Source organism: Carcharodon carcharias, chromosome 17 (genome assembly GCF_017639515.1).
Source record: "Carcharodon carcharias isolate sCarCar2 chromosome 17, sCarCar2.pri, whole genome shotgun sequence".
Classification (NCBI taxonomy): Eukaryota; Metazoa; Chordata; class Chondrichthyes; order Lamniformes; family Lamnidae; genus Carcharodon; species Carcharodon carcharias.
In genome coordinates, this window is record NC_054483.1 from 44,132,335 (window position 1) to 44,160,011 (window position 27,677).

At 41.1% G+C, this 27,677-nt stretch overlaps 1 protein-coding gene across 1 annotated transcript in view; it reads left to right on the forward strand.

Annotated features, from left to right (window-relative positions):
- hells (helicase, lymphoid specific) overlaps nt 1–27,677 on the forward strand; it is a 63,501-nt gene that overhangs the window by 23,441 nt on the left and 12,383 nt on the right. The window contains exons 8-17 of the mRNA XM_041210116.1: nt 1,117–1,155; nt 2,228–2,458; nt 3,931–4,113; nt 4,212–4,355; nt 5,585–5,781; nt 9,230–9,326; nt 15,224–15,382; nt 15,479–15,621; nt 21,599–21,740; nt 23,440–23,523. Of these exons, the coding sequence (XP_041066050.1) occupies nt 1,117–1,155; nt 2,228–2,458; nt 3,931–4,113; nt 4,212–4,355; nt 5,585–5,781; nt 9,230–9,326; nt 15,224–15,382; nt 15,479–15,621; nt 21,599–21,740; nt 23,440–23,523 (1,419 nt within the window). The remainder of the gene's footprint in view (nt 1–1,116; nt 1,156–2,227; nt 2,459–3,930; nt 4,114–4,211; nt 4,356–5,584; nt 5,782–9,229; nt 9,327–15,223; nt 15,383–15,478; nt 15,622–21,598; nt 21,741–23,439; nt 23,524–27,677) is intronic.

Consider the following 27,677-nt stretch of genomic DNA (forward strand, 5'->3'; position numbering starts at 1 on the left):
GCTTTAAATATTACTCCTTCCTGGTATTTTAGTTTCCCAAAATATTGTACTTCATATTTCTTAAACTAACCTGTCTTTGCTCCCTATCTGCCAACTGTGCCAATCTCTTTGTACCCTCCTGAATTCTTCATTTTTGCCCTACCTCCCAATTTGAGAATGTCAGCAAAATGTCAATCACCTTGTTCTCTGATCCAGAAAAAGTTGTATCAATAGAAAATGAAAAATCCCAATGAGCATCCCTGGGCGCACCATGGGTGGCCATAAATGCCAGTGATGCCCACATCCCATGAATTTTTAAATAAACTAGCCAAATCTCACCAATGTGAAAACCTCAATTTACCTCTGTTGTTCACTAGCCAGCTCTCTGTCAAGCTGGCTATTTTCTTTTTAATATAAATAGCTTTCATTTTTATAGCCAGTCTTTTGTGGCATCTTCCATGCATTTGTAAAATTATGTCCAGTCCCCATTTATGCAGTCAATGTTCATCACGGGAAACTGCCTATATTTTGTAAATAGCACTGTTTGCCTGTCCCATCAGTTACTGCTTATTACGTATTAAATGTACTACCTATTTTGGGTAATTCAGTAAGGTTTTTGCATCTTCATATCACATTTATATCTAATTCCCTCCACTGATTATTCTGTGCTCTTTCAAGCCTCCACATTTATTGTTAACCCTTACCTTTTGTGAGATAAAATCTCTTTGATCGTGCAGTTACCAGCAGCTTCTGCAGAGATTTAAGAAATCCTTTTTACCAGAATTTTACCAGCTTCTGATTCTTAATCTGCAATTGTGGTATAACATGGACAAACCATTTGTTAATTCCTTTTCACATTAAAGTTTGTTAATAACTACAGAACGGTATTGGAATCCAGCCAGTTGTTTGTTTCCTTCTTTCTTTGTGTTCTCTAGGTCTCTAAAAGGCTAAATACCTCTTCACGCTTCTAGCAGGCTAATCCTGGTAACACCATTACATCCGCTATAAGCGGTGGGATCTTTATTACAAAGACAAAGTGAATGCATGAGACAATCATATATCTATGTTATAAAAAGGTCAAAATGCATTTGTTGAGCTCTTACAAATCCCTGCTGATTAACTTTTTGCTTTTTATAGGACATTTTGTCAAGGGTTAAAAAGGCTAAAACAGATGAGGTAAGTCATTAATACTGTGTGATGTTGTGAACCAGGAGGTAGAGATAGAAACAATTTTAAATCTGGGCAGGATAGAACAGAAATTGGTTCAGTGCATTGTCACTAGATGTCCTCCATGTTTGTAGTGCAAGTTTCTCAACCCATCTCACCATAAATTCTAGTAAGTAACACACTGGAAATTTTTTTTGGAGGCTGGCTTTGTATTCCCTTCATTCTGTACATCATATCAGGTGTTCCTGCTCTTAATCTCCATTTGGGAATTTTTACCACAAAGCTTGTGTATTGGAACAATGGAGAAGATAGGATTTGAGTAGAAGGTGGTGGCTGTCCTGTGTTACAGTTGAATAGCCCACTACCATATTCTGGGCTTGCACATGAAGATGTCCCCCTGGGCAAGGTACCAGAGAGCTACCAGTGCCCCTCATGAGTATTCCTCAACACAGGGAAATGACTTTTGAAAGGAGAAAAGTGGGGTTATAGAGCAGAATGGTTGTCAAGAGTATTGACTTTCCAATTCTACAGCTCAAAGTAGTTGTAGGGTATAACTTGCCTATCTGCCTTTATTCTACTCCAATGCCATCTTTCACCCTGGCCACCATCAACAAAAGCTACGTTGCAAGTTTTGTGTTGAATTTTTGGCACAAAGTAAAGAATGTTGGTGCTCAAATTGAGCACATTCTATCACATTATCATTGAACATTTCTAGGTAAAATATAGCACAGTTGGAGGCATAGTAAAGTTCCCTCTTTAGTGACCCAACAGCGGTGCCCCCTGTGTGGTCAAAAGTGTGCTGTACAATATCACTGGTTTTCTATTTCAGTCACAAGCCTGTGGCTTTCAAGTTGGACTGTGGATTGCCAAATTTGTGCCAAGTGAAGTGATTTTGCATTCTGAGCCAAGCTCATTCAATTTTGAGACTTAACCCTTTTGTGAAAATAGTTTATCGTAACTAACTGAGAGGGGAGTGGACATTCACCTGATCACTGTACAATGATCATGTGCAATGTTGAACTGACACCCTGTATGCAGATCTTATTTCTGTAAATAATTTGTTTTAAAATCTTTAATAAAGAACGCCGATACAACATCTCTGAAAAAGCTTGAGGCTGAAGATATTGCGAAGAACCAAGATTCAAATTTTGCCATCAAAGACCGGCTGGCCCAGACTGTCCGCCACAACTCTCAGCATCTCCTGGACCCTGTGAGGCAGGTGAATAGCCAACCAGTTCCATATCAACAGCCCAAACTCTTCACGGGTGGAGTGATGAGGTGGTACCAGGTGGAGGGTATGGAGTGGCTGCGGGTGAGTTTACAATGCTTGTCTTTTTCCTATTGGGGTTTGGCGTGCAGTTAACCGGCTGCTTGTTGGGGACACGGGAGCAATTTTGAAAGCCGTGCTGCACGTGTGTAGCCTGAAAGTTACCATGTGGGCCTTGTTCTGTTTTAATACTGTTTGCCTGTGCAGAAATTTAAAGATACCGTGCATGGAAAGAATTGGCCACAAAAAACATTTAAACTTTTATAGGGAACCTTGTCCAGCAGCGTCCTTTGTTCAGGTCCATGATGGGATGTATTTGCAACAGTACATGCTGGATTGATGATGACTGTGTGACACCATTTTCATTGTCTTAATGTTGCTGTTAAGATTACATATCTTTTAATTATTTAATCTGGAAAAAACAGGGGCCTTAGCTGATCTGTTTCAGTGGTTCCAACAAAAATCAGTAAGGTTTCCCATTGAAGGTGATAGGCTTGAACAATCTGAGAAACAAATTTTGAGGGAGTGGGAATCATAGGTCATTATTTTGCCTCTGTCACTTTTCGTTTTTGTGTTTTTTTTAATCCCCTCCCCCTTCCCATTCCACTGCTCCCGCCTGTACTTTTAAGTCTAGAACAGTAGAAGAAGCATCAAAGCCATTTTTGTTTGGAAAAAAAATATTGCTGACTTGTGGTCCTATATCAAAGGGATTTTATTCTACTTCTAAATATGAGGAGCAGTGAGATATTGATTAAATTTAACTTTGAAAACTGTACGTTACATATCAAATAGATCAGTTTGTAAGTTCGCTACTAACTTTTGTAATACTGGACTGTTCTTCACTCTACTGTCTAAAAAAAAAATAAGAGAATATATATGGCAGGATGCCTAAAATTGCAGTACTGTATTCTGTGTGGGTTCATTTAGATATTGACCTGGGGCTGTATAGTTCAGCTAGCTATCAAGCAACTAATTACACTTGATCGTAGGGTGACAGAATCTGCTTGAGAGACTGATTGGAGTTGGCTATTATGTGCATATATGAAATTTGCAGCGATTGTATTTCTACCTCTCTCTGTCCTGCTGTCTGATGAAGAAGACATTCCATGGGTGCTGGGAGGTCTCTTTTACCACACAAATGTGACCAGCCTGATGAGTGAGTGTCAATAGGCAGACTAGCTATGGAAGCTGAGCCTGATACTGTCTTAGTGCTTCCTGCAGAAATTGTGCACAATAGTGACCACAAGTAGGATCTGACTGATCTTAACTATCTCTCTTTTCCCTGATCAGTTCCCATGTCTGGGAACTCCCAAGGGCTGGGATCAGTTCCCCTGTCCTGGTTGCCCACCACACTAATGTTGACTAACTCAGTAGACCTACTGTTGAGCTTGGGACTTTGGTTTTGTAATGTTACTTTACACCAAGTGCACACGGTTTTTCTTATAAAGCAGTAAATTCAAGGTGGTTTGGTGTAAGCATCTTGGAGGGGTCCTAATGTGATTATTTTTCTGTCTTAGATGCTGTGGGAAAATGGTATTAATGGGATTCTGGCAGACGAGATGGGCCTGGGGAAGACCGTCCAGTGCATCGCCATGATAGCCATGATGGTGGATCGAGGGGTCCCTGGACCTTTCTTTGTCTGTGGCCCTCTGTCTACTCTACCAAATTGGGTCTCGGAGTTCAAGCGATTCACCCCAGAGGTGAGACTGACGGGGTGATCTTGACTCTACTACACACCTTAGTTTTGGGAAGTGATTTTTGCAGAGTGTATTTTAATGTGTTTACTTCTGTGTCTCAGATTCCTGTGCTGCTTTATCACGGGAGCCAGAAAGATCGTTTTCAAAGCCTGCGTAAAGTCCACAAACGGCAGGGCTCTCTACACATCTTACCAGTTGTCATCACTTCTTATGAAATAGCCATGAGGGACAGAAAACACTTCCAGGTGCGTGGGTACCTTTCTGGTTCAAAATTTGGTTGAGTCAGGTAGCATTCTGGTCAAATGTCAAAAGGTCATGAGTTCTATGTAACCTTTGTCAGGTTTATGGAAAAAATTTGAATAACATACTTTAAAAACGAAGCATCTTTGTCAAAGTTCCCTGCTTATAAGCTGATATGTCACATCGAAGATTGTGCAAGATGGAGTTATTGAAATGGAGTTTGTTAAGAGTTGATTGTTTAGCTCTCACTGGTTTTAGCAATGTTGGAATGGCTACTTATACCTTGGTTTAATTGCAGCCTAATTGGTTAGTTTATACTCACTGGTTTCAGTGGAGGACCATTAGTTGATTATACTAATATCTCTACAAATAGCCATTTGGTAGTATAGAAATTGAGTGTTGCTGAGGAAAGAGACATCCTGTTGAAACTTCTTTTTTGCACACATCAGGACAGAATAGCAAGAATACCAAATCTCGAAGGGAACAATAATTCATACTACATGAAAGAGGATCTGATTGGTTGGCATGCACCAGGAAACAGCAATACTAATGTTTCTGTTCGTTTCATGTGTTACTAAGATTTGTAATGTTATAACACACTGTTTCTTTTCTCCTGTCAATGCTTGCTTGTGTTTGGGTGTATTGTTACTGATGCTGGAACATTTGGTACAATGCCATAGTGACCATTCTTTGTGATTGAGCCTAACGAGCGAGTGTCAGCAAGCTTGTTCATTTATTGATCAGCATCCAGTTGTGTGCACTTTCCAGCAGGAAGGCCAGGCTGGTGTTCAGAAGGTGTAAGCAATGCTCGTTATTGTTTTCCTGTCCCTAAGTCAATGCCCCTGGAAAGTTAATTTTACCACTTTAATGTACTTTGACTTGAGGGCATTCGGTCATTTTTAAATCTGGGCTGTTTCAGAATTATTAATTTTCCCATGAACAGATCCTGGTCAGGGTAAGTGTTCCACTGCTGTTATTGCCCAGCTGACTCAACTACGAATTTTGCTGGGGCGTAATGTCCTGAATCCAACCAACACTGAGTCTGAGCTTGCTCATGAAAGGCCATTAGGTGAAGTCTGGTTCCTATGGACCTGTACTCCTCCAGTAAGTGCCAGCACCTGTGGACAAAAGGGGAGTGGGTAGTGCCTCAGTTTTAAGTTCCACTGTCTCGATCCATAGTTGTAACTGAAAATTTTGTTTGACAGTTGCATTTTATTTTCCCCAAAATAAACAGAATTGTCACTGGAAATACCTCATCGTGGATGAAGGCCACAGAATCAAGAACTTAAATTGCCGCTTGATTCAGGAGTTGAAAAGGTTCAACACTGACAACAAGCTGCTGTTGACTGGAACCCCTCTCCAGAATAACCTGGCTGAACTCTGGTCACTGCTCAACTTTCTACTGCCTGATGTATTTGACGACTTGAAAAGGTAGCCCTTGTGAATGGACTGGATACTGCACTGTTGAGTTTAACTGGCCTTTTCTCTCAAAGACGCCACCTACTGTAACAGAGCTGTAAGAGTAGAAGGTCTCAAGCTTAATATACTGAGTTATCCTTCCTGGCTGGGTTTGCTATAGGGATTTCTGTGGCTTTAGAATAAGAACGGAAAGATCAGCTTGTACTCTGCTGTCTGATCCCTATCAGGTGAGAATATTGACATCAGCTGTGATTACCTCTGCAGTTACAAAGCCTGTCAGCACTCACTATCACAGTTCAGCTTTGGGAAGAAAAGCTACTGGGGTGACTGGGGGGCTTTTAGTGTACCTGGAAAAGTCCATAACGGAAGGGCTTGTCATTTAATTCCATTTCATATTCCCTTCAGCATTTCATCAGAACAGATTTATGGTAAAGGGAGATTCCATTGATCTTTTGTGACACTTGATGAGTTAGGATGATGAATAGTGCAGTGAACTTGCAGCTCTGCAACCTAAAGTCATTGGTGCATTTAAAGGGAAAGCTAGATGAATACATGAGCGGAAGTGGAGTAGAAGGATATGTTGATATGAGAGCTGAAGTAAGGTGGGAGGTGGTTTATGTGGAGAATAAAAGCTGGCAATGGCCTGTTTTCGCACTGTTCACTTATGTAACTTGAATTCAAATCTAGGCCAGACTGAGGGGATGAAAGCTTCTACAACAAAAGCAACTCAGCAGGTCTGACAGCATCTGTGGAGAGGAATACAGTTGATGTTTCGAGTCCGTATGACCCTTCGTCAGAAAAAGGAAATAGAGAAATTAGGTGAAATATAAGCTGATGGAGGGGAGCGGGACAGGTAGAGCTCAGTAGGGGGCCAGTGATAGGTGAAGGCAAAGAGGAGATTGCCAAAGATGTCATAGACAAAAGGACAAAGGGGTGTTGATGGTGATATTATCTAAGGAATGTGCTATTGGGGGCATTAAGGGTAGCAAGCAGGACAAGCTAGTGGCAGATGGCCCTAGTGGGAGTGGGGTGGGGGGAAGGGATCGAAATGGGCTAAAAGGTGGAGATAAAACAATAGATCAAAATAAATTTAAAAATAGGTAGGAAAAGAAAAATATATTTGTTAAAAATGATAAATTATTGGAAAAAGGGGGTGGGGATGGAGGAGAGAGGTCATGATCTGAAGTTATTGAACTCCAATATTAAGTCCGGAAGGCTGTAAAGTGCCTAGTTGGAAGCTGAGGTACTGTTCCTCCAGTTTGTGTTGAGTATCACTGGAACATTGCAGCACACCAAGGACGGACATATAGGCATGAGAACAGGGTGGTGTGTTGAAATGGCAAGTGACAGGGAGGTCTGGGTCATGCTTGCCGACAGACTGAAGGTGTTCCGCAAAGCGGTCATCCAGTCTGTGTTTGGCGCCTCCAATGTAGAGGAGACCGCATTGGGAGTGGCGGATGCAGTAGACCAAATTGAGGGAAGTGCAAATGAAGTGCTGCTTCACTTGAAAGGAATGTTTGGGCCCTTGGACAGTGAGAAGGTGGGTGTAATGGGGCAGGTGTTGCACCTTCTGCGATTGCATGGGAAGGTACCGTGGGAGGGGGTTGAGGTGCAGGGGGTGATGAAATCTTCTGTTGGCTTGAATTGTCTTAATTAAGCTCTGTGGTCCTGAATTCAGCAGTAATTGACTTTATTTATACGATATGGAGAGTAATGGGAACTTTATTGTACATCCACCTTCAACTTCCTCTCCTTTTAAAACCCATATCTTTGACCAAACTTTAGGTTGTTTCTTCGAACAGCTGCTCCTTGGTTTGATTTGGCTCTGAGGCCTCTGGGACAATATCCTGCTTAAAAGTGCAATATGAATGCAAGTTGTGACAGTGGGTTCACGTCTCACTCCAGGACTTGATCACAGAAATCAAGCTGACACTCTAGTGAAGTACATAGGGAGTGTCTTTTGAATGAGGCATTAAGCCTATAATTGTGCCCCCTCTGATGGACATAAAAGATTCCTCTGCCTCTTTGGTGGATGTAAAGATCCTATGGCACTATTTCAAAGGAGAGCTGGGGAGTTACTCCCAGTATCCTGGCCAATGTTTATCCCTCAAACAGCATCACCAAAAAAAACAATTACCTGGTCATGATCACATTGCTGTTTGTGGGAGTTTACTGTGCACAAATTGGCTGCCACGGTTCCTACATTACAACAGCGACTACACTTCAAAAATACTTCATTGGCTTAATGCGCTTTGAAACACCTGGTAGTTTTGAAGTGTTATATAAATGCAAGTTTTTTTTTTATCTGACCCAAATGTGTGTGATACTGATGCAGGACTGGTTTATAAATGTGAGGTGATCTGTTTCACAAAGGATGCTCGCATCCAGAAAGTAGATCTATTTGTTCTCCCCACAGATGCTTCCTTACTGCCTGAGTGCTTCCTGTGTTTGTACTCTGTTCCTCAGCTGCTAACCTAGTATCCTGCTGGTGTAGATCCTCACATTCTCTGATTCCAGAAAGGAGTTTGGTGCTGATCTACCTCTTCAGCCTTTGTGCCAAGTACCTTCATCATGTAGCCCTTAATAAAATGCTGAGTTTGATTTTTTAAAAATTAGATTCTACAATCAAGTTTAGACATGCCAGAGATTTTGTTCAAAGTGAATAAAATTTCAAGTGTGTTAACTTTTTAACTTGTACTTTAGCAAGTACCTGAGGGGTTAAATATGAGAATTACACAGCTATTTCTGAAAGGAAAAGTTATGTGGTAGTTTGCTAGATGCCAAGTGTTAAAGAAAACACAGGAGGGAGTTTTAGGTGACAACTGGATTCATTGGCCCAGATTTGACATTGCTTAGTAAGTATCATATGCCATCATTAAAGCCTTGGCAATACTTTGGGGAATATGAAGAAAAGATAACCCTGTATTTCGGTATACCATCAAAATGTGTTTTCCCCAGCAGATGACCTGTATTTTAAGTTAGCTTCCCAGTCAGCAGTAGAGCTGTTTTAAGATTGAGCTAGTCTGGTGACTGATACAGCTAGTTTGAAACTGCAGCAAATTTCACTACATAAGTATATAGAGAGTGAACAGCATCCTTATTGTTTTATGTATCAATTCATTGTTCCTTGCTCTTTTAATCAAATCTGTTGGTTTACAGTCTGATTCTTGGTCTTCTGAGCATTTATTCGAGTCTCTTGAAGAGAGGAAAATAGATATGTGACTTGATACATTAGTATACCAGCTACTAGTTGGTTCTCTGTTGTGGCCCCCGAGTCTTGCTGTGTTACCTAGATATCGGGCAGTTAAAGGGTACACTCCAGGTTGTAGGGGACCGAGGCCCGCTTATGGAGGCTTGTGGTGCTGACCCTGAGAATTTGTAGCAAAAAGGTAATAGCTACTACATTTTCTTGAACTAGGAACTATTTTTGTGATAATTGCAATCTTTCTTTGTTCCCTAGTTTTGAATCTTGGTTTGACATTACAAGCATCACGGAAAATGTTGAAGATATAGTTGCCAGCGAGCAGGAGCAAAACATTCTGCACATGCTTCACCAGGTAGATTTGTTTAATTGTGCAGATGTTTTTCCGAACGCTTCAGTTCTGATTCTGAAGATTGCCTTTTTAATATCTGTATTTTCCACTTATATCCCTTTCATTGTTCTCCTGCTTCCATTCATTCATGTTCAGTACTGTTTCTATTTCAAAGCTGTTTTATTCACTTATTCAGGGTATGAACAGATATTAGAAAGATTAAGGTACTTTTTTTCTATTTTATCAAGCACATTTCACTTGCCGGTATGAAAAATAATCTTTCAATCCATTGTGTATTTTATTTGTCCATCTTTGTGTCTGTCTATATCAGCATTTTATATTTGTGCATACTTCCTTTCTGCAAAAACCTATTTCCCATTTTAAATTCTTATGCTTGCATAATGAATGGGAACTAATGCAAATTTATTGTAGCGCCTCAGTTTGCATGACAAAGCTGCTTGGTCTGCCCCGCGGAGAAACTTCTCTTTCCAAATTCCTCTAACCTTAAATATAAATACCAAAGATATTTTCCCAAAGAAACCCGGAGTATGTCTTTAAAATGGGGATTGAATTATATCTGTACATTCTTTCCAAAATCTCTCCAATCCTTTAATCCATTTCACTTTGAACACTGCGCTTGGCTTGGCCACCATGTGCAACATAACAGTAGGTCAACTCCTAATATATCAGAAATGGTTCGCCTGCCAGGCACATAACGTGCATCAGGTGTTGTGTTTGCACTTCAGTTGCTCAAATTTCATATTTGTAGTAAATGAGAGTGTAAGAACTTGTGACTTAACAGTGCAAATAACGATTTGGAAACTAATAAACATTTTACAAATATCTGCAGTTAATGTGCAAAGTCTACCAATAAATGACTGCAGAAACACAGGCCATTAATTTGCTCTCATGCATTTTTTGAGAGATTTTATTTTTTTTCCCTTTAACCTGTTTAACTGAACTCAAAGTAAAGTTTCAGATATAACTAATGGGAAAAAAAAACAACAGATTTGCATAAATTGTCTTTCAAATTAGTTGAAAATAACCTGGAACCATAAATTAGAACATTTTTGGCTGACAGTATTTCATGTTTTAAATTAACAAGTACTTAATTTCAGTAGAGAGATGGGTGCATGGACAAAGCAAGTTACACAAATGATTTGAACATTCTATATGCTTTATATTCTGAATTCAAAAATCTAATTTATTTTTTCTCAGTGGAAAGTCAGAGAACTTCAAGTGGACTATTTTTCAGTAAGAGTTTGGTGTGAGAAAATAATTAGGAAACCTTAATTGGATTTAAAATTCTAGCAATCATAAAATAAGATTTGTTCCTATAACTGCAGTAGTTAAGACAAAAAAAAAATCCAGGAACCTGCTGCAGTGTCTTGGGCAGTGAATTCAAGTTTACCCAAATATTTTTCACTTGTGATTTTCACCCCTTCCCCCACTTCCATACCTACATAGAAACAGCATAAATCAAATTCGGTCCAACAAGCCTGTGTCAACTCTCTGAAAGAGAATTTAACTAGCCGTTTTCCCCGTAACGCAATATTTGTTTTCCTTTCAAGTGTTTATCCAACTTCATTTTGAAAGCAATGATGGAATCTGCCTCCGCCACACATACAGGCAGTGCATTCCGGATTCTAACCACTCGATGTGTTTATGTTGCTCATGTCGCTTTTGGTTCTTTTGCCAGTCATTTTTAGCCAATGTCCCTAGGCTCTGGGACCTTTGGCCAGAGGTTTCTCTCTATTTTCTCTTGTCTAGATCGCTCATGATTTTGAACATCCCTATCACATCTCACTCCTCCAAAGAGAGCAACCAAAGTTCCTCCAATCTATCCATGTAATTGATCTTCGTCCCTGTAACCATCCTCGTAAATCTTTTCTACACCCTTTCTGAACTGCGGTGTCCAGAATTGGACACACTACTTGAGTTTCGGCTGAACCAGTGTTTGTATAAAGGTTCTTCATCATTTCCATGCTTTTTTACTCTGCTTCAATAATAAGGTCCAGGATCCTGTATGCCTTTTAAACCACTTCCTCAACTTGCCCTGCTTCCTTCAGTGATTTGTGCACATATTCCCAAGGTCTTTCTCTTCCTGCACTTCCTTTAGAATTGTATCCTTTACTTTATATTGCCCCCTTCCCATTCTTCCTATCAAGATGTAGCACCTCCTGTTCCTCTCCTTTAAATTTAATCTGCCACCTGTCCACCTATTCCACTAGCATATCTATGTCCTCCTCAGTTCACAGTGCTTCCAAGTTTTGTCAGGAAAGATGAATCAACCGTGGCTAACAAATTAAGTTAAAAGTTGCGTTAGATCAAAGGAAGTGGCTTATAAGGTTGCTCGGGAAAATGGTAAGCCTGAGGATTAAGAGCAATTTAGAATACACCAAAGGAGGACCAAGCAAGTGATAAAGAGAATATGAATGCAAGTTAGCAAGAAAAATAAAGGCAGGCGGTAAAAGCTTCTTTAGGTATGTGAAAACGAAAAGTTAGCAAGGGTCTATTACAGGTGGAGATAGGAGAATTTATAATGAATAATAGGGAAATGGTGGAAAACTAAACAATTTGTCTGTCGTCTTGGAAGAAGATACAGAAAATCTCCCAGAAATAGTTGGGAACCAAGGGACTTGTGGAAATGAGGAACTGAAAGAAATTTAGTATTAGTAAAGAAGTAGTGCTCAAAATTAATTGGATTGAAGGTTGATAAATCCCTTGGACCAGATGAGCTGCATCCCAGAGTGTTAAAGGAAGTGGCAATAGAGTTATTAGTGCTCATTATCTTTCTAAATTGTATAGAAATTGGGAAAAGTTCCTACAGACTGGAAAGTAGCAAATGTAACCTTGCTATTTAAGAAGGGAGGGAGCGAGAACACAGAACTGCAGACCTTTAGTTTGACACCAGTAGTAGGGAAAATGTTAGAATCAATGATAAAGGAAGTGATAACTGGGCACTTAATGTGATGATTGGGAAATCATGTTTGGCAAACCTGTTGGGACTTTTTTGAGGATATTACAGGAGCATAGATGAAGGCGATCCAGTGACTGGCGTATTTAGATTTTCAGAAGACTTTTGATAAGGCCCCACACAAGAGGTTAGTAAACAGGATAATGCTCTGGGGACCGGGGCTCGAATCCCACCATGGCAGATGGTGGAATTTGAATTCAATAAAAATCTGGAATTAACGGTCTCATGGTGACCATGGGCTGATTGTTGCAAAAGCCCATCTGGTTTACTAATGCCCTTCAGAGAAGGAAATCTGCCACCCTTACCTGGACTGGCCTACATGTGACTCCAATAGTGGTTGACTCTTAAATGCCCTCTGAGCAAGGGCAATAGGAATGGGCCTAGCCAGTGACTCCCAAATCCCACAAACGAATAAAAAAAAAAATGAATTGAGAATTGGTTAACAGAAAACGGAGTAGGAATAAACAGATCATTCTCAGGATGGCATGCTGTTACTGCTGGGGTACTGCAAGGATCGGTGTTGGGGCCACAGCTGTTCACAATCTATATACATGATTTGGACGTGGGACCCAATTGTAATATATACAAATTTGCCGATGACACAAAACTAGATTGGAATGAGAGTTGAGGAGGATGCAAGGAGGATTCAAGGGGATTGGGACAGGCTTAGTGAATGGGCAAGGATATGGCAGATGGAATATAATGTGAATAAGTGTGAAGTTATCCACTTTGGTAGAAAAAACAAAGAGTATTTTTTAAATGGTGAGAGGCTAGGAAATGTTGATGTCCAAAAGGATCTAGGCGTCCTTGTTCATGGTCGCTAAAATGCAGTTATAGCAAGCAATTAGGAAGACGAATGGTATGTTGGCCTTCATCGCAAGGGGCTTTGAGTGCAGAAATAAATATGTCTTGCTGCAATTGTGTAGAGCCTTGATGAGACCACACCTGGAGTATTGTGTACAATTTTGGCCTCCTTACCTAAGGGAGGAGATACTTGCCATGGAGGGAGTGCAGCCGGGGTTTACCAGATTAATCCCTGGGATGGTGAGATTGTCTTGTGGGGAGTGATTGAGGAAATTGGGCCTGTCTTCTGTAGAGCTTGGAATGAGAGGTGATCTCATTGAAACTTAGAAAATTCTTACAGGGCTCAAAAGGATAGATATGGATAAGATGTTTCCCCTGGCTGGTGAGTCTAGAACCAGGGAACACAGTCTCAGGCAATTTAAGACTGATGAGGAATTTCTTCACTCAGAGGGTGGTGAATCTTTAGAACTCTCTGCCCCAGAGGGCTGTGGAATCTCAATCATTGAGCATGTTCGAGACAGAAATCGATGGATTTCTGGATGCTAATGACATCAAAGGATAGTGGGGGAAAAGTGACGTGGAGGTAGACTATCAGCTATGATTAGTTTAAATGGTGGAGCAGGCCTATTCCTGCTCCTCCGTTCCTAAGGTGGTGCTTCCATGCATCTGCTGCCCTTGTTTATATATTCATGTCATCTGCTTGATTACTGTTCCAAGAGACCATTTACAAATTCTTTTCCCCCTCTGTCCCATCCTCCAGTCACTTCCTTCATTGCTTCCTGACTCCAGGAGTCCAGTGCTTCAAACCCACATTTTATCACTGTTCTACAAAACCATAGGTTTCCTCCTCTCTGGCATTGCTGAACCTCAATGCTGCTTTAACTTTGGGATCCCTATGCTGGTATTGCCTGATCTTGGGAGTCCCTCTATTCCATTGCTGGTAGATCATAGGACCAGACCATCATTACTTCCAAACGTCAGCACCTCTATTTCAAGAGCTGCTCTGAAGAAGAGTCATAAGGACTCGAAACTTTTAACTTTTTTTTCTCCACAGATGCTGTGAGACCTGCTGAGTTTTTCCAGCATTTTCTGTTGAGGTTATGCTTCTGTTGTATAGGGCACTAGTGAGACCACATCTGGAGCACTGTGTACTGTATTGGCCACCTTTATTTAAGGAAGGATGTAAATGCGTTGGAAGCAATTCAGAGAAGGCTTACCAGACTAATACCTGGAATGGGTGGGTTGTCTAATGAAGAAAGGTTGGACAGGCTAGGCTTGTATCCGCTGGAGTTTAGAAGAGCAAGAGGCGACTTGAGTGAAACATATAAGATCCTGAGGGGACTTGACAGGATGGATGTGGGAGAATCTAGAACTAGGGGGGTCACTGTTTAAAAATAAGGGGTCGCCCATTTAAAACAGATGAGGCAAAAATTTTTCTGACGGCCATGAGTCTTTGGATATTTTTAAGCAGAGATGGATAGATTCTTGGTAAGCATTGGGGTGACAGGTTATCGGGGGTAGGCGGGATGCTGATTTGAGGTTATTATCAGATCAGTCATGATCTTAAGTGGTGGAGCAGTCTTGAAGGGCCAAATGGCCTACTCCTTGTTCGTATTACAGTGCAGATCAAGGTAAATGAAAGTTGTTAAGAATCCGGGGCAAGTTGTTGAAATGTAAAAGGGAAATTAGACTGGCGTTTCCAAAATAATTGCTTAAAATTAATAGTAATTCACTGGAAAGTGTAAAAAGGTGTGTATAAAGTCATTTTTGAATGCAGGAACACCTAGCACTGGAACTGAACTCACCCAGTGTTAAATGGTCAAACACCTACAATTCAGTAATGTGTTGTCTTTTACATAGAGTAATGCTCCTATGTGTGACTTGCAGTAAGCAGTGGCTTGGTAGATTTTTGTGTAACTTTTGTATCATGCCTGAGACGTGAGTTTGTGCCCAGTCTAGACCCATTGGTCAACTGACCCATGAGTGCTTAACTGTGAAGTCCTGATGAGCAGTGAAGTTCACTGAGCACCTGTGGGATCTCTATAAATGGTGAACTTTGGGTAATAGCTACTATCCAGCAGCATGGAGTCTGTGCGGTGGTGGTTATCAAACTCTGGATGGAATATTATTGGTGTTGCAGATTCTGACTCCGTTCTTGCTGAGGAGATTGAAGTCTGATGTCACTCTGGATATTCCTCCAAAGCGGGAGATCGTGGTTTATGCACCTCTGAGCAAAAAGCAGGAGTCCTTCTACAAGGCCATAGTCAACAAGACCATCACAACACTGCTGGGACAGGAGGTATGTGTGCGTTATAAAACAATGTGGTGAGATGTTTCATTTCTGAGATTTTAAGTTTGCTGCAATTGTCAATTCTCTTCTCCCATCCCCAAACAGCCTGAGCAGGAGAAACCACAGTTGACCCCTACTGGTCGTCCGAAACGCCGAAGCAGGAAGCTAGTGAATTATACTGAGAATTACGATGATGATGACTTGGAGAAAATGATTGCTGTGATGCAGCAGAATGTCCATGAGCAGAGGTTGGTAATTGGGATGTGGGTTGTCCTGATGGCCCCAGCATTAAACTTAACATTACCACCACTTGATACTCGCTGATGACTTCATGAATCGGTTGTCTATGTTCTCTCTTCTGAGTCAAAGGGTCATGGGGTTAGTCCACACTCGGGGCTTCAGTATATAATCTAGGTTGACACTTCAGTGCAGACCTGAGGAAATCCTGCAGGCCTGAGGAAATTCTGCAGTGTCTGAAGTGACATCCTTTGGTGGTGGAGATGCTGGCTTGGACAAATGTGACCTAGATCTGTTGGCGCTATTTGAAAAGGAGCCAGAAACCCTTCCAGTATTGGTCAATATTTGCCCTTTAAATGCCACTAGAAAAATGATTAACTGACTATTCATTTATTTTCTGTGGGATCCTGCTTTGCATACATTGGCTACTAAATTTGCCTATATGATAAATCATTTGTATATGAAGTATTTTGTAAATTCTCTATTTATATAGAGGCATTATATTAATACAAACTCTATTTCTCCTCTTGACCTGTTATGTGGTCTTCAGTTATGTTTGGTCAAAGGGCAGGGCAGTTCCTCCCAGTGTCAGAGTAGCTACAAGCACTGTCTAGTGTGGTGCTAAGGTGTCCAGACCACACAGTAAGATATTTGACCTGAGTTAGTTACCCCCGCCACTGAAGGTGGGCAGAGATAATGTTTTTGTCCTTGTTTGTCTGTAAACACTATAATCTCAAAACCTAATGGATAGATTTCAGTGAAACTCAGTGCACAGAATGTGATCCAAGGGAGAACTGATTAGTTTTTGGTGAGGATCTGGATCTTTTTTTAAAGGATCCATTAGCATTGTGAGATAGGATGAACTGACTGTTTGGAATGTTGTGGATTGTCTCGGTTGCTGTGGTGCAATTTGTTACAGCTGTCAAAATAAGCAGAGTTGTTGGGTGCAGAGTTCAAAGTACATGGGTGGCAGGAGAATTCGCCCTCAACCTCAAGTAGCCTGCGAAAAATTCAAGAATGGTTGCCCCTGTACATCATACCTTGTATTATGACTCCTCTGTAGTCCAAAGTAGACTAAGTGAGCTAAACAATTGCAGGCGTAGGCAACTTGTTGAGAGCAGGAAAATATTGCGGAATTGATTGGAGAAACAGCAAGCAAGGGAGAGAGAGAATCTGAGAGTAGCTGCTTATCCAGTCACAGATTCTGTCTCTCCCATGCTCGATGCTCCAGCTCCTCCAATCAAAGGTTCAGTCCTTCCTCTGGCTGCTCCTCTATGGACAGAAAATCTAAGATTGGAGGAGCTGGAAAGGCAGGAGGGAGGGAACCTGTGATTGACAGTTGAGGCGCAGTTATCCTGGACGATGAGTCAGTCCCATTTGACTGACTAACTTCAACATCCTCCAGGAGGCCAAGGAGAAGAAGTGGAAAAAGAATAGAGGAGGTAGCTGGAAACCTAGTAATGAGGCTGGGATCAGGCCTGGGGAGCTGTCTGTACCAAGAATGTCTGAGGGCAGCAGCCAGCAGAGAGAAGGTCCATCTCATTTTAATTTCCCTGTAATCCTATGGTGGAATCCTTCTGAGATTTTGAATTAATTGAATGGGCTCCAATTTGAAAATAGCATTTCATTCCTGAAAGCTGATTTAATAATCACAATCATTTTTCTATCACACCTCATAGACTTTTTTTCTACAAAAAAACTTTTTTATTTTGTTTTCTTTTGATTATAGTAAGTCCTTTTTAATGACATTTTGGATCATCCAGTCAATCTGGTGATGTGTCATTTCTGATCTGGTTGTTTGTGACTTGGTAGATAAATGTACTTTGTTATAATATTAAGCCACAAGACCACAACAGCCCCAAGTTTGATTCCTGTTTTATGTTGGGGTAGCTGGTTTCAGTTGAGGTGTTGATAGGAGATGGTATTAGAATTTTGTTTGTATCCCCTGGCTAGTGATGAGGGATACGCAGGACATCCTTCAGGAGGAGGAGGAATCAGCCTGAAGTCGTGGTCCACATTGGAACCAACGACAATAGATAGGAAGAGTGATAAGGTCCTGAAAGCAGATTTTAGGGAGTTAGGAAGGAAATTAAAACACAGGACTTCCAGAGCAGTAATCTCAAAATTACTCCCAGTGCCACATGCTAGTGAGCATAGGAATAGGAAGATAAATGAATTAACTATTTGGCTGAAGAACTGGTGTAGGAAGGAGGGCATCAGATATGAGGCATTGGGACCGGTTCTGGGGCAGATGGGACCTGTACAAGCTGGACGGGTTACATGTTAACAGGACTGGGACTGATATACTTAGGGAGATTTGCTAGTGCTGTTGTGGGTTTAAACTAGCTTGTTTGGGGTGGGAACCTGAGGGGTGGCCGAAATTGGAAGAAAGAAAAGTTGCTAACAGGAAGTAGTAGTGAGACCAGAAGGTAGGAGAAACAAAGAGCATTGAGTATGCTTAGAATGCGAAATGATGTCAAAAAGACAAAGTTAAGGTCACTCCCTGCAAGTACTGTGCGCGTTCAGGTAATAAGGTACATGATCTTTACCAGTTTCTTGGTCTTCCATTGCTGTATTCTAAAAACCTCCCAATCCTCAGGTTTCCTACTACTACTGGCAACTTCATAAGTCTTTTCTTTTAATCTTACACAATCCTTAACTTCCTTTGTCAGCCACAGTTGACGGACCTTTTTTTGGGATTTCGCAGCTTGAAGGAATGTATAGGTGCTGTAATATTCTTTAAAGACTACCCATCACCTTTGTTCAGTCATACCTTTTAATGTATTTTTCCAATGCACCTCAAGTTTGAGGAACTTGTTCGAGTTTTTTGAGGATGTCACTAACAAAATTGATAAAGGAGAATCAACGGAAGAAGTATACTTGGATTTTCAGAAGGTTTTTGATAAAAGTCCCCGAGAGGAGCTTGATTAGCGAAATAAGAGCACATGGGTAGGAAGCAATATAGCGGCACGGATTAAGGATAACAGGCAGAAAGTAGAGAGTAGGAATAAGTGGGACATTCTCGAGTTGGCAGGCTGTGACTAGTGGGGTACTGCAAGGATCAGTACTTGGGCTCCAGCTGTTCACAATATATGTCAGATTTGGACGTGGGGACCAAATGTAATGTTTCCAAGTTCACGGATGATGCAAAACTAGGTGGAAATGTGTGTTGTGAGGAAGATGTAAAGTGGTCCAGGAGGATTTGGACAGACTTAGCGAGTGGGCAAGAACATGACAGATGGAATATAATGTGGAAAAATGAGAGGTTATCCACTTTGATAGAAGGAACAAATATGCAGATTATTTTCTAAATGATAAAAGATTAGAAAGTGGAGATGTACAAAGGGACCTGGGTATCCTTGTCCATAAGTCACTGAAAGCTAAGATGCAAGTGCAGCAGGCAATTAGGAAGGCTAATGGAATGTTAGCCTTTATCACAAGAGGATTTGAGTACAGGAGTAGCGAAGTCTGGCTTCTATACAATTGCAGCTTGGTTAGACTGCACCTGGAGTAGTGTGCGCGGTTTTGGTCCTCTTACCTCAAAAGGATATTATTGCCATAGAGGGAGTGCAACGAAGGTTCACCAGATTTGTTCCGGAGAGCCTGGGGAAACTGGGCCTGTATTCTCTATAGAGTTTTGAAGAATGAAAGGTGACCTCATTGAAACCTACAAAATACTTAAAGGAATAGACAGGGTAGATGCAGGTAAGAAGTTTCCCCTGGCTGGGGAGTCCAGAACCAGGGGACACAATTTCAAAATAAAAGGGAAGCTGCTTAGCACCGAGATGAGGAGAATTATTTTTACTCGGAGGGTTGTGAATTTTTGGAATTCTCTACCCCAGAGAGCCGTGGAAGCTCAGTCATTGAGTGCATTTAAGGTAGAGATTGATAGATTTCTGATTAACAATAACATAAAGGGTTATGGGGATAGTGTGGGTAAAAGGCATTGAAGTGTTCAATCAACCATGATCATATTGAATGACGGTCTGAACGACCTTCTGTTCCTATGTTCCTGTCAGTCATGGCTTCTACTCCTGTCACTGTCTGGTAATTTGCAGCTGTAAATTAGTGTGTTTTAATATTGGAGATTGCTGAGGCTCACCATTGGAAATTCATGAGAAAAAGATGATAACCAAGACAGTAAACACTGAAACAAAATTGTACTGCCATGTTGTTCCCCTTCATCTTCTCCATTGATAATGGACTATCCCAGTGACTGTAGCTTTTGCAAGTTGGAGAGGCTGAGATGTCTGGAGCCTCTGAAAACCAACAAAATTAAGCTAGACCTTTTTTTGAGAAACAAAACTAACCCTTGAGGTTGGGGTAAGAAATTATTTTGACCCCTGATTAGATGTTGATTGGCCTGAAGCCTCAGCGAGATGGAAGCTCTTTTTTAAAAAAAATAAATAAATAAATTTCAGCTTTTTAGTCACAGAGCATCAACCAGACAGGGGAAAACCTCAAGGAAGAGCTGCAAACTTGTAATAATGTTGGGGTAATGAGTGCTCTATTGAGAGCCCTCTTCACTTGTTGATCTGTCATGGCAGGGTTTGGAATGCAGCCCATTCTCAGTTGTGCTCTAGTGATCTCTGCTGGAAAATGGATCTCGGGGTATGGGGGTTATCCCGCTGATACTCAGTGTGGGCAACAGCAAGTGGAGAAACTGGACTACTGGCTGGTACAAAGTCCCTCTCCTCTTCACTAATTCAGAAGGAGCAGTCTATTTGCGTTGATACTTACTTTGACACTTCCTAATAACCTTCAATCTTTTTAAAATGCTAGATGTTTCTTCAGCTCTTTTTAAAACAAGTTAGCTTTATTTCCATGGCTTTTAACGGAAGTCTTCTATAAATGGGGATCGGGGGATAGAATTCTCTATATCCATAACTGGCCCACTTGCTGGGCAATAACCAAGAGGAAAATCATTGGCTGGCTCTCCTCCCTCCTGCCCAGCAATAATGAGACCAAAACAAAAGCAGAATTACCTGGAAAAACTCAGCAGGTCTGGCAGCATCGGCGAAGAAGAAAAGAGTTGACGTTTCGAGTCCTCATGACCCTTCAACAGGACTAGGTGAATCCAAGGAAGGGGTGAAATATAATAATGAGACCAGTTGTGTGCGCCCTAGCTGAATCAGCTAAATCATTCATGATCTGCATCCTTCAATACCTGAGTAGTTCTATACCACAGCTTGTGGTAGGAGAGCCAAGTACTATGAATGATGAAAATCTGAAATATAAACAGATAATGCTTGAAATACTCTGGCAGCATCTATAGATAGAAACAGAATTAATGTTTCAGGTCAATGACCTTGCATCAGAGGCCACCAAGCTGAAATGTTGCAGCTTGTGATACTCTTTCCGAACCACTGTCACATCATGTTACACACAGGATGCTGTATAAAGTGTGTAATGTCATCTGTTACTATAAAAACTTTATGCCAATGACACGTTGGCTTGCAGTGATCTTGGAGAGGTACCATTACCTCCCTTCCAGTGAGAACTCACAATTTGAAGCTGAATTGAGATGATTGCTCTATTGGCCTCTTGAACCTTAAGCAGCCATTTTTCCTCAGCTTTATGGCTTCTGTTTACCAGCTAATGAAGTTATTCACTGCTATAATGAAGGGAAATAAAACAGCCAATTTGTACACAGCAGGTTCCCCTCAACCACTGCTGAAAAACTGATCAGATTTGTTTTCAGTGTTGGATAAATACTGACCAACGGAGAGCTCACCTGTTCTTGGAAAATGGCCCCATGGGTTCTTGTACATCCTGCTGAGACTAAGCACATCATATGAAAGATGGCACCTGCGGTAATGTAATATTATCTTAGTACTGCGTTGGGGTGCCAGTCCTGGATTATTCTGCAGTTTCTGGAGTGGGGTATGAAGTGGTGACTGCCATCACTGAACCAGGGCTGAGAGAGTAACAAGTTATCCTTTAGTTGGTAGTCCTGAAAGTAATTTGCTGTCTCTTATATTTTCTCAGCAGGCCTGTGTTGGATGTTTATATCCCACAAGATAAGGAAGTCCACCTGAAATTGCAGAATGTGTTGATGCTGCTCAGGAAGTGTTGTAACCACCCTTACCTAATTGAATACCCACTGGACCTCAAAACTCAGGAGTTTAAGGTGAAAACCATATGATTTCCTTAACATCCTCAGTTGACTTGCAACATTTTGTATCCACTTTGAACTAAAACCCCCTCCTGCTTCTGAAATGGGTGATCTAGCGTATAGTTCAAGCTACTTGACTGTTGGGGCATGTGGTCGAGTTTCTCTATCTTCGTGTATAATTACCAGCAGGAGAAAGATCCCATCTTGCTTTTCTCTCTCTTGCCCAAGACAATTGTGCCAATATTACTGCCCATCCTGAGGTCAACTAATTCAGCTCCAGTTGGAAACTAAACATAGGATGTTCATAGCCGGGTGGATGCTGCTAATTTATTTTGGGTTTTATTTCTGCTGTAGAAAATCAGCAGGGGGTAAACTGAACCCCAAGAATCAATTTTCATTTTGAACATCACAAATAGATGAAGGGAGCTTTTATTTTTAAGTCAAACTAATTGGCAACTCGTGTTGTTCGCAAATACCATTTTTATGGGCTTGCTATCAGGCTTTTTACTTCTTAGTTAATGTTTCATAAAATTTTAAAACCTATGTTTATTGTGGTGGCTCCTGTCAATGTGATAGTGGGATAATAATTGTTGATTATACCCAGAAGACAGTTTTGAACTTGCTTTGGTGCGTGACCTGAGCTAGCCATTGATTGATGAAATCCATTTTCAAGGTCTCTTGGTGTGGTAACTGTCAGCGCCCTGCTGTCCTTGCCAGCGTACTCTGTTGGGAAGGAAGACCGACAGTTGGTCCATATAAAGAGTATTGTCCATGAAGTAAGAAATCCAAATTCAGCTTTTCTGTGCAGAGATGTGTAAACATCACCATCCAAGGTGAGCCGAGTGCAGGATGGGCAGCCTAGCCTCACAGCTGCAATGTGCTGCATCTCGGTACCCAGTTTTAGTAAGAAAACAGAAAATGTATTTTTTCTTCTCTTCAAATTTGGAAGGAAATCTGTTTATCTTAGCTCAAGGTTTAATTTTAGAGGAAGTTGGTTAAGAACTGATTTTAGTAATTAACTACCAGTTTACCAATAAGTTATATTATTGTATTTGTAATTTCTTTGAAAAAATTTCAGCTGTAAAATTGAACCATGTTTTCTCTCCCAACCCCTGCCCTTTTACCCACACCCTCTTAAATATTTTAAAAATTAAAAATAACTTAGAATGGCTTGTTTCTCCCCATTTTTTCCAGTAGGACGATCCAGGACCCACCAGCCCTCTTCTAATCCCTCCCTTCTCCTTTTCAATGATTTTAAAACTCATACCATTTTGTTATTGACTCACTGGCTAGTGGAAAAAACTTTTTCCTTTTATCTTATCTAGTATCATTCATAATCCTCAACATTTCTGAAATCTTCTCTTGAGCTTCTTTGTTCTAGTTAAAACAGTTCATTTTCTTTGTTCTCTATCCTTTCATTCCTGGTGTTATCTGGTTCAACACTCACCCTAGCCATAAGGCCCTTCCTACAGTCAGGGCTCGGAAACTGGACATGATATTTTAACTGGGCCCATCAAATGATCTGCATATATTTAGCATTGCCTCTAGTTAATTTTATAAACCTATTTATAAAACCAGTGATCAAATTATTTTTCTTTTTAATTAAGTTCTCTATACATTTTTAATGATTGCATTTGAATTCCTAAATCACTGTGTAAAGTTTATGCATTCTTTAGGGACTTGACATTGCACATTTTCAATCTGCTTCCTGTAGATAGATGAAGAGTTGGTGAAAAGCTCAGGAAAATTTCTTATTTTGGACCGAATGCTGCCAGAACTCAGCAGAAGAGGGCACAAGGTGATCTATCTATGTCTATCTCTGCATGCTTTTCTATTCAGCTCAAATTGCTCATTATTTGAACAATGCTGATTCACTCAAAGACAAATAGGAAGCACCTGCAATCAAATTGCTTATTTGGGATTAGCAGTGATCACAACTTTGATCAAAACTTAACCTCAAAGATAGAAAGTTACTCCTAGTTCCTGGTAGGATGAGGCTGGAGACTAGTTGGAATATGACCTGTTGCAAATCAGTTCAGTGAGCCTTACCTCAAGAAGCCTACTTTTGGCAAGGGCCTGGATTTAAATTGCGTTGTTTTCCTGGAATTTGCTTCTTGCAACTGGTCCTTGGGTTATGTACAAGCTCAGTAGAGATAAACTATAAGACTTTACCCAGATACGTTTGTTCCAGATTTATCTTTGGGCATAGTTAATTGTGCTTTTGCATTTTGTGCAGCACAGTAGTCCCAGGACATCCCTCTTGGGTAAATGCAAAATACAGTGTTAAAACACTGACTGCTGCCTGCAATATGATCAACTTTGAGTGTATGTAGAACTGAGGCCCACTCCTCCAGTTCATCCTGTGTACCAGCTGTAGAGTTCAGACGGATTATTGCAGGTGAAATCACCTCTTTCAAGTACAGCCAGAGCTGGACTTTGCTGCAGGAATTGTAGTCTTTGGGAAAAGTAACCCCATGACTAATGTAATTAACTGTGCCCATCTGGAGTAGTGTCATCTGGCTGTGTAAAAACACATCTCAACTTAGGTTAATGGTATAAGATGCCGTTAGAAGCAGCGAAGAGAAAGCATTAAACCTGGAAGTATATAGAACCTGGCGACTTGATAGAAGTTTACAAAATTGAGTGGCATGGACTAAGTAGATAGTCAGAAGCTTTTTCCCAGGGTTGAAGAGTCAATTACTAGGGGACGTAGATTTAAGGTGAGAGGAGAAAACTATAAAGGTGATGTGCGGGGCAAATTTTTTATGCAGAGGGTACTAAGTGTCTGGAATTCGCTGCCAGAGGAGGTGGTGGAAGCAGGTACGATAGTGGTGTTTGAGGCAGCGTGACAAGTACATGAATAGGATGGGAATAGAGGGATATGGACCCCAGAAGTGCAAAATGTTTTAGTTGACGGGCAATATGATCGGCGCAGGCTTGGAGTGCTGAAGGGCTTGTTCCTGTGCTGTACTTTCCTTTGTTGAGACCAAACTTGGAATACTGTGTGCAGTTTTGTTCTCCATATCTAAGGAAATATATACTTGCCTTGGAGCCAGTGCAGTGAAGGTTCAATAGATTGGTCCCTGGGATGAGTGTTCTTGTTTGATGAGATGCTTATTGAATTGGTTTTATACTGTCTGGAGTTTAGAAGAATGAATGGTGATTTTATTTAAACATATAAGATTCTGAAGGGACTTGACAGGGTAGCCACTAAGAGGCTCTTACCCCTGGCTGGGGAATCTAGAACACTGGGCACAGATTTAAGATAAGGGGCCGATGGTTTAGGACTGAGATGAGAAATTTCTTCACTCGAAAGCATTGTGAACCTTAGAATTGTCTACCTTGGAGGGTTGTGGATGTTCCATCATTGAGTATGTTTAAGGCTGATATGGACGTTTTTGGTGTCACATTGAATCAAAGAATATGAGGAGCAAGTGGGAATGTGGAGTTGAGGCAGAAGATCAGCTATGGTTGTTTTGAATGGCGGAAAATGTCCGAGGGGGTTGAATGATCAGCCTCTATTATGTAATTGAAGAGAACAAAGAGTTACTAGAGAAAATTTAGAAATTTAAGTTTGGGCCCTCGTGACTTTTAATCTGTGACCTGTTTTGAAATGTCACTCTTAAAACACAGCTCTGTACTTTTGAGTGGTTTGTAATCTGTTGCTCCTTGATTATAATTGTCACCCAAGTGACTTGATGTTGACAGCTCAGAAATGATATAGCCATAGGACTGAGGTGGTAGTGGTTGAAAACCAAGCCTGCTTTTACTCCCTGCTGAGTCGTTTGTTTTAATTATTTATTTTTTATTCATTTTTTCATCACAGCTGTGCGTAAGCAGGACAGCCCGGAGGGCTCGTCTACAGAGGCCATATGGGTGGAGCTGAGGAACGGGAAAGGTGTGATCACACTAATAGGGTTGTATTATGGACCGCCCAATAGTCTGAGAGAATTGGAGGAACAAATCTGTAGAAAGATAGCAGACCGATGTAAGAAACAGAAAGTTGATAGTAGGAGATTTTAACTTTCCACATATTGACTGGGACTCCCACACTGTAAAAGGGCTGAATGGTTTAGAGTTTGTCAGATGTGTTAAGGAAAGTTTTCTAAATCAATATGTAGAGGTACCAATGAGAGAGGATGCAATACTTGATCTCCTGTTAGGGAACCAGACAGGTCAGGTGACAGAAGTATGTGTAGGTGAACATTTTGGGTCCAGTGACACAATGTCATTAGTTTTAAGCTAATTATGGATAAGGATAGATCTGGTCCTCGAGTTGAGATTCTAAATTGGAGAAAGGCCAATTTTGTGGAAATGAGAAAGGATCTAGGAAAAGTCGATTGGGATAAGTTGTTTTCTGGCAAGGATGTGTTCAGTAAGTGGAAGGCATTCAAAGGCAAAATTTTGAGAGTGCAGAGTTTGCATGTTCCTGTAAGGATTAAAGGCAAAGTTAACAGGCATAGGTAACCTTGGTTTTCAAGGGATAATGGCGATCTGGTTAAGAAGAAGAGAGAGGTGTAAAGCAGGTATAGGCAACATGGAGCAAATGAGGTACTTGTAGAGTATAGAAAATGTAAGAAAATACTAAAGAAGGAAATCAGGAAGGCAAAAAGAAGACATGAGGTTGCTTTGGCAGATAATGTGAAGGTAAACCCGAAGAGTTTCTACAAGTATATTAAAAGTAAAAGGATAGTAAGGGACACAGTTGATCCCCTTGAAGATCAGAGTGGTCGTCTATGTGTGGAGCCTCACGAGATAGGGGAGATCTTAAACAGTTTTTTTGCATCAGTGTTTACTCAGGAAACTGGCATAGTGTATAAGGAAGGAAGGGAAACAAGCAGTAGTGTCTTGGAACATATAGAGAATAAAGAGGTGGAGGTGCTTGCTGCCTTACAGCAAATAAAAGTAGATAAATCCCCTGGGCCTGACATGATATTCCCTTGGACCTTGAGGGAGACTAGTGTAGAAATTGCAGGGGCCCTGGCAGAAATATTTAAAATGTCCTTAGCCACGGGTGAGGTGCCGGAGGATTGGAGGGTAGCTCATGTTGTTCCATTGTTTAAAAAAGGCTCCAAAAATAAACCAGGTAATTACAGGCCAGTGAGCCTGACGTCAGTAGTAGGTAAATATTTGGAAGGTGTTCTGAGAGATCGGATATACAGTTATTTGGACAGCCAAGGGCTGATTAAGGATAGTCAGCATGGCTTTGTGCGTGGTAGGTCATGTTTAATGAACCTTGTGGAGTTTTTCGAGGAGGTTACGAAGAAAGTAGATGAAGGAAAGGCTGTGGATGTTGTCTACATGGACTTTAGTAAGGCCTTTGACGAGGTCCCACATGGGAGGTTAGTTCAGAAGGTTCAGACACTTGGTATCCATGGAGAGGTTGTAAACTGGATTCAAAATTGGCTGTGTGGGAGAAGACAGAGAGTGGTAGTGGATGATTGCTTCTCAGACTGGAGGTCTGTGACTAGTGGTGTGCCTCAAGATCTGTGTTGGGACCATTGTTGTTTGTTCTCTATATCAATGATTTGGATGATAATGTGGTAAATTGGATCAGCAAGTTTGCTGATGACATTAAGATTGGAGGCATTGTGGACAGCGAGGAAGGCTTTCAAAGTTTGCAGAGGGATCTGGACCAACTGGAAAAATGGGCCAGAAAATGACAGGTGGAATTTAATGCAGAAGAGTGTGAGGTGTTGCATTTTGGAAGGACAAACCAAGGTAGGACGTACACAGTAAATGGTAGGGCACTGAGGAGAGCGGAGGAACGAAGGAATCTGGGAGTTCAGATACATAGTTCCCTGAAAATGGTGTCACAGGTAGACAAGGTTGTAAAGAAAGCTTTTGGCATACAGGCCTTCATAAATCAAAAGGATTTGGGATGTTATGGTGATGTTGTATAAGACATTGGTGAGGCCAACACAATGGAGTATTGTGTGCAGTTCTGGTCAC